This window comes from Cricetulus griseus, chromosome 4 (assembly GCF_003668045.3).
Source record: "Cricetulus griseus strain 17A/GY chromosome 4, alternate assembly CriGri-PICRH-1.0, whole genome shotgun sequence".
Lineage (NCBI taxonomy): Eukaryota > Metazoa > Chordata > Mammalia > Rodentia > Cricetidae > Cricetulus > Cricetulus griseus.
This window is the reverse complement of record NC_048597.1, coordinates 226,691,458-226,704,153: the sequence shown is the minus strand read 5'-3', so window position 1 is coordinate 226,704,153 and position 12,696 is coordinate 226,691,458. Positions and strand designations below refer to the sequence as shown.

Sequence of the window (12,696 nt, the reverse complement as noted above, 5' to 3'; positions counted from 1 at the left end):
TGTGTGCCTTGCTTGTTCTGTGTCTCCTGGTGTCTCTCACACATGCCTCAATTCCTCTTCTACTTCCTCTATCTGCCCAGAAGTCCCGCCTATACTTCCTGCCTAGCTACTGGGCATTCAACTCTTCATTAAATCAATCAAAGCAATACACCCTCACACAAATATCCCACAACGTCACTCAGGATGATTTTTTTCCTAGTTCCATCCCTTTATCTGCAAATTTCACCATGTCATTGTTTTTAACAGCTGAGTAATACTCCATTATGTAAGTGTGCAACATTTTCTCTATCCATTTTCAGTTGCAGGACATCTAGGTTGTTTCCAAGTTAGAAATATAAAGCCACTCCACTAAAATCAGGAACAAGACGAGGCTGTCCATTCTTCATGTCTGTTCCATATAGTACTTGAAGTTGTAGCTAGAGCAACAAGACAACAAAGGACATCAATGGGATACAAATTGGAAAGGAAGAAGTCAAAGTACCACTATTCACAGATGGTATGATAGTACGCATTATCAACCCCAAAAACTCTACCAGGGAACTCCTTCCTACATCTGATAAACACCTTTAGTCAAGAAGCTGGATACAAGATTAACAACAACAACAACAAAAAAGCAGTAGCCCTCATATATAAACAATAAATAGGTTGAGAAAGAAATCAGAGAAACAACACCCTTCACAATAGCCACAAATAATATAAAATATCTCAGGTTAACTCTAACCAAGCAACTGAAAGACCTGTATGGCAAGAACTTCAAGCCTTTGAAGAAAGAAGTTGGAGAAGCCATCAGAAGGTGGAGAGATCTCCCATGCTCTCGGATAGGTAGGGTCAGCATAGTGAAAACGGGCATCAAGCAATCTACAGATTCAACGCAATCCCCATCAAAATCCCCACACAGCTCTTCACAGACCTTGTTCAATCCCCATTAAAATCCCCACACAGTTCTTCACAGACCTTGTTCAATCCCCATTAAAATCCCCACACAGTTCTTCACAGACCTTGGAAGAACAATACTCAACTTCATATGGAGAAAGAAAAAACCCAGGATAGCTAAAATAGCCGTGTATCCTATTCTTATGTCACATGCATTAGTTGGGAAAGTGGCTAAGAACATGGCAGCCCCAACAGAGCATGGGACAGCCTGCACCAGGTGTCCCCATAGCAACTAGAGTCCCAGCTCAGGCCATATTCCAGGAAGCTCCATATCTTCAATACCACCCTACTCTGGGTCCCTTGAAATCATGTGAGATTGGTCCAGTCACCCAGAGAGTTTCTTTCTTCCCTTTCTGTCTGAGTTCTTTCCTCACCCCACCTCATTAGCGAGCATCCAGCAATCTCCCACTGAGCCACCATGGACTGAGAAGGGTCCGGTGACATGTACAGACACTGACTGTCCTCCACTTCTTGTTTCCAGGCAACCTTCAAAGGCTGGATGGACATTATGTATGCAGCTGTTGATTCCGGAGAGGTGAGTCCCAGCTCACAGCACCCCCCCCCCATCCCGCACAGGGGAGACTCTCTGTGCATCCTGTTGTGTTGACTGTTATCACTAATAAAGTTTAAATGGCCTTCCTGCCAAAAGAGTCAGACTTACACAGCTTCCCACAGCCATATCTGTAGCAACATCCAGATGCTACGTGCCAGGGCACTTGATCCCAACTAGCCTTCCACACACGCTCCTTGGGTTTCTCAAGCATATCTTTTGCTACTGTTGAGAACATCCACAGACATCTGGATAGCAGTGGTTTTATTAGTTACTTTTATTGTTGTTCTGACCAAACACCTGACAAGAAAGAATGTCAAGAAGGAGTTATTTTGGCTTACGGTTCAAAGGGGGCTCAGTCTCTCGTGGCCTGGGAAGCTTGACGAGAGTGAGAGAGGCAGTCCCAGTCAGGGAGCAGAGTGGACAGGAAATAATTTAATTCTCCCAGCCAGACTTTCAATCTTAAAAGTCCCACGGCCCTCCCAAACGGTGGCACCAACTGGGGCCCAAATGTCCAGACACTAAGGAACCTGTGGGAGACATTCCGCATTCCAGTCTAACAGTAATGTTGCTAATGGGTAAGGTCCCTTCCTACCATGGCAGGTACTCTGACGTCCGCCTGTCCTCTTAGCCCCTGGAGTCCTCTGGAATCCCCATCCTCCGTTTGAAGCCTTTTTTTCAGTTCATCAGATGTTACTCAGTGGCCCCTCCCAGCAGGACAGGATGGAACCTTCCCGGGCAGCACTCATCAATAAGTCTTAGGAGCCGATAGACAGGCATGACAGATTCCCTACTCCTTGGTGGTCCCACTCTGGGGTGTGTTCTCCTCAGGATGGCGCTCCCGTTGCCTACCGAGATGGCCCAGCTAGTAAACAATACCCCTCCATCAGCTTCCTCAACTCTGCTTTACAGGATAAAGTGCCGGGAGGGTCTGGTCTCATCTCAGGGTTGGCTTTCAGGGGAGCCTCCTCACCTCCCCTGCTTTGTCTTGGCCGCAGATCAACAGCCAGCCGCGGTGGGAAGACAACCTGTACATGTACCTCTACTTCGTCGTCTTCATCATCTTTGGTGGCTTCTTCACCCTGAACCTCTTTGTTGGGGTCATAATTGACAACTTCAATCAGCAGAAAAAAAAGATAAGTGGGGCTCAAGTGTCTCAGCCATAGCAATGAATCTTCTGTCCCTCGGACAGCTGTGGCCTCGTGGCTAAAAGCCAATGATACAGGGCTTCCTGTCTGTAGCACCAAGCTGACATTAGTCCCCTGGGTTTGGTCCTCACTACTGTCTGGTGCCTGATGCTTCTATTGCTGGGGGAGCTATATTTGCAGTGTCATCCATGCTCCCCATGGTTCCCATCTCTCCGTAAAACGACCTCGGTCTTCTCAGCTGCAGTCAAGTGTCAAAGATGACTGTTACAAAGCACCGCCAGGGAAAGAAAGGGCACCAGCACCTGTGACCAAGGGACTGAGTTAGGACATCTCAGGAGGGGCCAAGACCTTAGGCACTGGCAGAATCCCAACCCTCTTGGAATGGAAAAGATGGTTTTGCCTCCATGCTTCCTAGGAACCGAATCCCAGATATTTATATTTATAATATAAAATCCAAGTGCTAAAGGTATAAAAGGCTTTCTTGTTGTGTCTGCATGTTCTCCTGTTCTCAAGGCCTCTCTGCTCTCGTTCTGTAGAATAGAAACCAGCTTTGCTTTAGAAACCCGGGCTCATATCCAGATGCTCCCCTGGGAGTTTAGCAAGCACGGCTCTGTGGTAGAGCCTTTGGCTGCAGAAACCCAGGCAGGGAGTCTGAGATGGGCTCATTGCCTCCCAGGCCAGACATTCCCTGATCCTTCCTGCAAAGGAGATGAGAAGGCTGGAGTGGTCCTCAGGCTTTGGCATCTCCGTGGGATCTCCTTATTTTAGTAACATTAGTGCGTCTGTCCCTCTTCTCTACCTAGGGGGCCAGGACATCTTCATGACCGAGGAGCAGAAGAAGTACTACAATGCCATGAAGAAGCTGGGCTCCAAGAAGCCCCAGAAGCCTATCCCTCGGCCCCTGGTGAGCCCCTTGGTTTCTCTCTATTGGAGAATGTTTGTGAATCCAGACTAAGCCGGGGCCGAGTAGACGCCTGGCCAGGGCTGTATGGATATGTGGAGAAAGTTTAGGAAAGTGACCACGTTCCCTGGCCCCAAAATGAGAAGTTTAAATGAAGTGAAAACAGCTCCGATGGGTGCTTCAAATAAGCTTGTCTGGCAAGTTCTACAACTCCCAACAACTGTAGCTTCAATCCTGGCTTTGGAAACATCGTGAGGTAGGAAGGGTGGCTAGAGTGTCTAGACCAAGGTGAGGTCCTTGTTTGTATAAGTTACTCCAGACTTGGTGAGCACAAGGTGACAGAGCTTTTGCAGGAGGGAAAGGGGGATTTATCTTCTTCAACACACTTTATTTGTAAATAATGACTGCCAGTTGGTTGCTGTCCTGACATCTCTGAAGTACTATTGGATAGGGAATGGCAGGAGGTTCCCGACTCTGTAAGGGCAGAAAATCCCTTCCAAATCCCATAAGATAAAGATAACTGGGTTTGGATAAGTCTGAGCAAGAGTGTGCAAGGCTTCCTGAGGGTCTCTTAGGGGACACACACACACACACAGTGCTGAGGAGATAGCTACTGGGCAAGTATTTACCTTGCAAGGTCAAGGACCTGAACTTAACCCCCAGAATCATCCCACCACTGGGAAAGCAAAACCAGGCAGACCCCTGAGGCTCACTGGCCAGTCAACCTAGCTTACTTATCAAACTCCACGATAGGGAGAGATCCTGTTTCAAGACAAGATGGATGCCGCCTTAGAACTAACACCTGAGATCATCTCCTGACCTGTGCCTGCATGTGTGCGAGCACACACACACACACACACACACACACACACACACACACACACACACACGCACACACGCACACACACACACACACCTGCACACACACAAAATCCAACAGTTTTGGAACAGGCTCAAAATTAAGATTTGGATAAAAGTCTGCACCCAGCCAATGGGATCCAAGTCAGGGGTTATAGAGCAAGCCACTGAGTTCTGTGGCCTTTGCTGACCCCCACAGCTGTGCTGAATTCCATGACCTTCAGTGGTCCCCACAGCTGTGCTGGGCTGCCCTCTGAACCAGAGTCCTGTGTTCGGGCCCCTCTTTAGAATAATCAGGCTTCTGATACCTTTTCTCCAGTCTCTCCCCTCTTATCAACCAGCCCACAGGCTGCTGGAGCTTCTTTCTCTCATTGTCCCTGCGATTAGGGTGGGCTCAGTCTCAAAAAGTGCCCTGTAGATAGGAAGGCATGGGGCTAGTGTTGGAATTCCAGGCAACATGGTCAGAGTGGGTGTTGTAAGTGGATACCATTTCTTCCAATGAAGTCGTAGCTGGGACCTCCACATTCCCTGGTGGTGGCATAGGGTCTGTCCTCCCTATGAGTGGGGGAGTGGGCTTGCTGCCCGGCTGTGTTCCTGGGATTCTACATCTGTTTGGAGAGGAGTTTGCACTCCTAATTGGCCACACCGGTGCTCTTAGTGAAGAAGCGTGGCTCTTTCCTCTCATTGTGGTCCAAGGCTTGTGAACATTAGCGCTTGTATTCCCAAATCAAGAAAAACCAAGGCAAGGTTGGAAATAGGGTCTGTGGTAAAGGGAACAAATTAAGAGGTCCTGGACTCCCAGGTCCCTCTTCTGAGTCCTGCTATGAGTTATAGGTTCAAACAGAGAGCGAGAGATATGCACAGCCAGGAGGTCCTGGTCCAGCCTGGTCCCGTCCATCACTGGCCAACTTACCGCCAGTCTGTCCTGCAAGGTGGCCTGAGCAGCTGTACAACTCTGTGAAATCTCTTCCTGGGAGACAGGTTCCCCTCCAGCTGGCACCAGGCTTTTTAGTCTTCACCCAGACTGAGATTCCTGGGGAAATTCAATTGTTCAGAGTCTATTGTGTCAATAGTCCGATGGTCAATAGGAGGGGCTCAACGTTCTCTTTAGAATCCACCCACTCCTGCCAGGACAGCTGTACTAACACTCTGTCCTCCCAGGACCAACTTCCTTTCCATCTGGCATCTGACTCTGGAATGTTCCACTGGTGTGTTTGGTATCCCCAACAGATCAAGTGGAGCATTGGCAGAGGAGTTTTGCCCCCACCCCAGGTGTATGGGTGCTTCTAATGACAGAGCTAATTAACAGTACCACAAAGGGATTCCCCAAATCATACATGCATCCCACCCTTGCCTCTGGTAAAGTCCACACTCTAAATCATGTCTTATCCATAGAAAAAGCAAACGGTTCTACAAGGCTGGGTGAATTTATTCTGTAATGCTCTCTCATAAAAACCAGTAAAAGCAGGTTTCACATACTCCGAATTATAAGAAAATAATAGACTCCAGGCTGTCACGTTGTCCTTCACCCTCCATCACCTCTGGGCACACAGAGGGTTACCAAGATGTGAGCCCCGCCCACAGGCTGAGCCAGGAACAGCCAAACGTTGGTTGTTTGGTTTAATTAGAAGTCATGGAGCCATGAATGGGCCTCTGTTTTGTCTTCTCCATTTTCATGATGGCATGGAAGGTCTTAGTGGCCCAGCAAAGACCTCCCATCCCATAACCAACAGTCAAGCAAGGCCCTCTCTGGTATGATTCTCAGCTCTAACCTAGCAGGGGAGCAACCCACCGGCAATGTGAAGAAGCAGTGGGGATCAGCCTTGTGATAGCACTTCCCTCCACCCACTTGGAAGTTTCTGGAAGCATCCTGGGAGAACTATGGCAGGCTCTTCTCCCCACCCCCGGTGACTACACATGTGGGACCCTGAACACAATGTTCATTCAATAAGTGCCTCTGTGCAGAATTAGCCAAGTTAGCTGGGTGGCTGGCAAATGCTGGGGTGTGGTTAACTCACAGCTGCTCATTCAATCTTCCATTCACTCAGTATCTTAAGGACCCACTCTGTGACAGGCACTATGCAGATGCTAGAATTTGAACTGTAAGCAAGATGAAAACAGTTCCTGCCCTCAGAGAGGCTGCAGTTTGGTGATAGAGGCAAATAATTAGCAAAAACTACACACACACTAACTCACGGGCTGGCGAGATCACAGCAGGGCAAAGAATGGGTTAAGAAGCTGAGGATGCCCCAGGCTGGAACCTGAAAAGCGTTCATAGCTAAGAGCTGGATGAGGGAGGCTGGACCAGGCTGGCCTGATGCCTCCCTTTCTTTCTCAGAATAAGTACCAGGGCTTTGTGTTCGACATCGTGACCAGGCAAGCTTTTGACATCGCCATCATGGTCCTCATTTGCCTCAACATGATCACCATGATGGTGGAGACCGACGACCAGAGTGAGGAGAAGACAAAGATCCTGGGCAGAATCAACATGTTCTTCGTGGCGGTCTTCACGGGCGAGTGTGTAATGAAGATGTTTGCCCTGCGGCAGTACTACTTCACCAATGGCTGGAATGTGTTTGACTTCATCGTGGTGATCCTGTCCATTGGGAGTAAGTGGCAGCCATGCACTGGGGAAGCCTCATGCCTGCTTGGGGTTGCTTAGCTGTTCTTTTCAAACCAAGGAGAAAGCCAACTCACTTTTTAAAATCTCTATCTATCTATCTATCTATCTATCTATCTATCTATCTATCTATCTATCTCTGTCTCTGTCTGACTCTCTCTCTATCTATCTATCTCTATCTCTGTCTGTCTGTCTGTCTCTCTCTCTCTCTCTCTCTCTCTCTCTCCCTCTGTGTGTGTGTGTGTGTGTGTGTGTGTGTGTGTGTGTGTGTGTGTGTGTGTGTACATGTATGCCATGATGTACATATGGAGGTCAGAGAACTCCTTTGGTGTGAGCCCTCACTCACCTTCCACATTGTTTGATCCAGGGTCCCTTATTGTCCTCTGCTCCGTACACCAGGCTAGCTGGCCCACAAGGTTCCGGGGATTCTCCTGTCTCCACCTGTCTTGCTGTAAGAGTCCCAGGATTACAGACACATGTTCCCACACCCTGCTTTGTAGGACCCTACCCACTGAGCAATCTCCCCAGCCTCAACTCACTTTTTCAGAACACACGGCATAGGTTAGAAGAGCCCAATGCATGCAGTCTTCCAAAGGCGGCAGATGTTAAGTGCCCCAGGATGATCTTAGAAAAAGAAGACACTCAGTGGGCTTCACCACGTTATCATGGGTGACAGAAAAATAAAGGGCTCGATGCCATGAGATATGTGCTGTAAAGACACTGGAGGTTGTTGAAGGCTCTACATTTTGGGTTCAGTGGTGTCGAGAGTCAAAATCTGGCAAGAGAAATGGAGCCACTGTGATGGACTACTTACTGAGTCCTCAGTGCTGGGTCACGTGCCACGGAGCAGCAGCCCTTTGAAGGGGGTCGTTGACCTTATCTTGTACGTTTAAAATGGAGCCTCAGAGATTGGGAATGTTATGCAGGGTAACAGAGTCTGTAGGAAGCAGATCTGAACTTAGACCAGCCTGTGTTCTGCTAATGAACTAGCTCCCTCCCACCAACAACCAAGAGACTGGCAAAATTAGTGACTCTTCCAACTGACCAAATACCCAACTAGTCATTGAAGAAGAAATGAGTCCTTTAGGCTCACAATTTAAGAAGGGAGGCAGCCATTGTGGTGGAACAACCCAGCAGCAATAGCATGAGGTATGTGGTCAGGTTGTTCCCAGTCAGGAAGCAGAGAGCAATAGACACTGGTGTGCAGTTCACTTTCTCCTTTTTATTCAGCCCATGGGATGGTATCGCCTACATTTAGGGCTTGTCTAAAAGCTAAACTTTTCAGAAATGTCCTGAGACATGCTCTGAACTGTGTCTAGGTTATTCTAAATCCCCTCAAGTTGACAATGAAGACTGCCGTTGGACTAGTGTTTTAACTGGTGCCTGACTCTTGACAGAACACATCCTAACTCACCAACTTCTTATTGAATCATAAGTGTGTCTTTGTCAATTACATTCTGGCCCACCTACCTCTCATGTCAGAGCACAGCTGGGGTTTAATTTCCCATTGATTTGCTACCAAGAGTTAATGGCATCTAGATACAACTGACAGCAATTTTTCACTCGCCCTACCTTGGTGGCAAAAGAGACTAGGGTTACATTTATTTGTTTGCGGTTTTAATCTGGCTTTGCTTTATCTTGGTATTGCTGCTGGATTGCTGTTGGGTTTTCTAAAATGTCTTTATTGAGTTAAGATTGACATTCCAAAAAGATACTACATGCAATCAACATGCATAACCTGTTAGGCTTTGTATATCCATGAAAGCATTTCCACCGTCAACACCAGAAACATATCCCTTGCCTAGGAATGTCTTCTCCCTTCTAATCAATCAGTTCATTGGCTGGTTAGCGCTGAGGTCTACCCTACCAGCTGGGTGTGGCATTGCATGCCTATAGTATAAGTGCTTGAGACACTGAGGCAGGAAGAATATTGTGAATTTGAGATCAGCCTGGGCTACAGTGAGCTCAAGGTCAGCCTCAATATAGAGTAAGACTTCCTCAAAAAATCAAGCAGACGGCAACAAAAGGGACCTATGAAGAGCTGTCCTCTATGGCTTCTGTGACGTAGGCCATAGCACAACAGAAGTTTTTGCTGTCGATTGGCTAGTGAGTTTTGATTTTCATTTGTTTGTTTCATTTGTTTGTTTGATTCGAGAGGACATTTTTATGAGCTCTTGCTCGTCTGGCTACCCGTATCAATGGTTCAGAAAGACTCCATGTGCTGTGACCCTGTGATGAGGGCTTCTAATGAACAGTTCCTGATTCCTACATAGCAGCCCCATTCACTGGGCGGGAATCCCCTATCAATGTAGGTGGGGAACCACCTGGAGAGAGAACTTCTCCATCTTCTTCCTTTCCTCCCATTCTTCCTTCCAACCAGAAAGATGTTTACTGTTGCAAGTGGGCATTCTCTTTCTCTTCTGAACAATCCTGGGAGACCATGACATTTACATGATCTCATATTAGATGTCATAGATGCATACATGATGCATACATGACCTCATATTAGATATCATAGATGTCCACATGATGTATGCATGACCTCATATTAGATATCATAGATGTCCACATGATGTATGCAATGACCTCATATTAGATGTCATAGATGTCCACATGATGCATGCATGACCTCATGTTAGATGTCATAGATGTCCACATGATGCATGCATGACCTCATGTTAGATGTCATAGATGTATACCACTTGTCTGAAAGGAGTAGATCACATGCTCGTTTGAGGGAAGAATGTTCCAAGTCAGACTGGACTTTAAGAGAGTTTTCACAAAGAGTTTGTAATCCAGATGTAGACATGATCTCATTTTAGATGTTATACAGGGGTATATGTGTTCTTCATCTTTCTTCTCTTCTCATGGCTAGGATTAGGGGATATAACTGACCCTCAAAATCCTGCCTCCAGACCCTAACATAGAGTTCAAATACAGCTGGGAATGAAAGAGATAAATTAAAACCATTGTGCAGACAGCTGGCCATTCAGAACCATTTCTTGTTTATCTGTCAGCAAGTTGCCCAACTCCTAGTCCTCCTTATAATTAATGTGAATTCCATACAATTATCTGAGGGACCATGTGCCAGGAACTGAGTCAATCTTCACAGTAGGAGACAGAGAGATGAATCACAGAGGGTCCTGGTCTACCCGGAGCACAGAGCGGGGGGGGGGTGGGGGGTGGGCATGGTGGGCTATGTCATGTTTCAAGCAAAGCATTGTGGGCGTGTGGAATAGACTACAGTCACTCCTGCTGAACTTGGCTGTGGAAGAGAGAGGGTTGTATATTATGATGATTAACACATATTAATTGAATAAATTAATGGGACTCACTGTGATATTCCCACACATGCATGAATGGTGTGTTGAGAAAGACAGGTTTAACCATAAAGACTGACTAATAAGATGTTCAGGGTAGGGATAAAGATAAGAACATAATAGAAAGGTCAAAAAACAGCCTGAGGGAGAGATGGTTACCACAATGGACAGTTACTGGCAAGCAGGTCAGGCTAAGGCCCAGCCTCTATACTGAGAAAAGAGGAAGGCAGGAGACCACAGACAACTTAACCAGAGCTCATAGTTTGGAACACTAATGAGATCGTTTTCTACCCTGTTCCACAGGTCTGGTTTTTTCTGCAATCCTTAAGTCACTTGAAAGTTACTTCTCCCCGACGCTCTTCCGGGTCATCCGTCTGGCCAGAATCGGCCGCATCCTCAGGCTGATCCGAGCAGCCAAGGGGATCCGCACACTGCTCTTCGCCCTCATGATGTCCCTGCCCGCCCTCTTCAACATCGGCCTCCTGCTCTTCCTGGTCATGTTCATCTACTCCATCTTTGGGATGGCCAGCTTTGCCAACGTTGTGGAAGAGGCCGGCATCGATGACATGTTTAACTTCAAAACCTTCGGCAACAGCATGCTGTGCCTTTTCCAGATCACCACATCCGCCGGCTGGGACGGCCTCCTCAGCCCCATCCTCAACACGGGGCCCCCGTACTGTGACCCCAACCTGCCCAACAGCAACGGTTCCCGCGGCAACTGTGGGAGCCCCGCGGTGGGCATTCTCTTCTTCACCACCTACATCATCATCTCCTTCCTCATCGTGGTCAACATGTACATCGCGGTGATTCTGGAAAACTTCAATGTGGCCACGGAGGAGAGCACGGAGCCCCTGAGCGAGGACGACTTTGACATGTTCTATGAGACCTGGGAGAAGTTCGACCCAGAGGCCACCCAGTTCATTGCCTTTTCTGCCCTCTCAGACTTCGCAGACACACTCTCTGGCCCTCTTAGAATCCCAAAACCCAATCAGAATATATTGATCCAGATGGACCTGCCATTGGTCCCCGGAGACAAGATCCACTGTTTGGACATCCTTTTTGCCTTCACAAAGAATGTCTTGGGAGAGTCTGGAGAGCTGGATTCTCTGAAGACAAATATGGAAGAGAAATTCATGGCAACGAATCTTTCCAAAGCATCCTACGAACCAATAGCAACCACTCTCCGGTGGAAGCAAGAAGACATCTCAGCCACTGTCATTCAAAAGGCCTATCGGAACTATGTGTTGCACCGATCCTTGACGCTCTCCAACCCCCTGAGTGTGCCCAGGGCTGAGGAGGATGACACACCACTCCCTGGCGAAGGCTATGTTACATTCATGGCAAATGACATCAGTGAGCTCCCAGACAAATCAGAAACTGCTTCTGCCATATCGTTCCCACCATCCTATGACAGTGTCACCAGGGGCCTAAGTGACAAGGTCAACATTAGCACATCCAGCTCAATGCAAAATGAAGATGAAGTCACCAGTAAGGAGGGGAACAGCCCTGGACCTCAGTGAAGACACTCCAGCACACATGGGGCAGGTTCAAATGTCTTTCTCTGCTGTGAACTCTTTCCCTCTGGAGGGGGCACTCAGCCTCAGCAATGCATGCCACCAGTCACTGTGTCAGAGCCGAATGAGCGGGGACATCCTTGAGAAAGCTCCCACACCAATAGCAATCAAAAGACAAGAACGCATCTCCAGTTTGACGTCTCTTCCAAATTTCTAGACAATGTCACTGCTCCCTTTATTGTGGTTGTGACTAGAGACGTGACTTACCACAACCAACTTCTCAGAACCAGAACTTGTAGGGACATTGGGCAGGGACATTTCAGTTGGTCTCAGATGGATGGCACTGCTAATTAGGGTTTGCATGACTGCATGCTCACCTAGGCTGGACAACACTTGTGAGATGGCCATTAAAATAAATATTTTTAAAGGTATGGTGAGAGTAGCATATTGTGTGTGTGTGTGTGTGTGTGTGTGTGTGTGTGTGTGTGTGTGTGTGTGCGCGCGCGCGTGTGTCTATGTCTATGTTTGTGTATGTGTGTGTGCACACATGTGTGTGTGCATGTGTGTGTGAGTACACATGTGTGTCTATGTCTGTGTGTGTGCACATGTGTGTATGTGTATCGTGCACGCACATGTGTGTGTGCACGCATGTGTGTATGTGTGTGCACGTGCATGCACATGTGTGTGTGTGTGTGTATGGTGTGTGTGTGTGTGTGGTATGTGTGTGTGTGTGTGTGTGTCTATTTGTGTGTGTATGTGTGTGTGTGTCTATTTGTGTGTGTGTGTGTGTGTGTGTGTGTGTGTATACACATGTACATGTGCATCTGGAGGTCAGAGGCCAATCTCTGACGT

General features: G+C 47.6%; 1 protein-coding gene across 2 annotated transcripts in view; it reads left to right on the top strand.

The window, feature by feature from the left end:
- Positions 1-11,850, top strand: part of Scn10a (sodium voltage-gated channel alpha subunit 10) — a 100,194-nt gene extending 88,344 nt beyond the window's left edge. The window contains exons 23-27 of one of the 2 annotated variants that reach the window (XM_027415548.2): positions 1,415-1,468; positions 2,482-2,619; positions 3,431-3,535; positions 6,729-6,999; positions 10,634-11,850. In XM_027415548.2, the coding sequence (XP_027271349.1) occupies positions 1,415-1,468; positions 2,482-2,619; positions 3,431-3,535; positions 6,729-6,999; positions 10,634-11,850 (1,785 nt within the window). Of the gene's footprint in view, positions 1-1,414; positions 1,469-2,481; positions 2,624-3,430; positions 3,536-6,728; positions 7,000-10,633 lie in introns of both variants that reach the window. The other variant, XM_027415546.2, reaches the window with a different exon arrangement.
- The last annotated feature ends 846 nt before the right edge of the window (positions 11,851-12,696 follow it).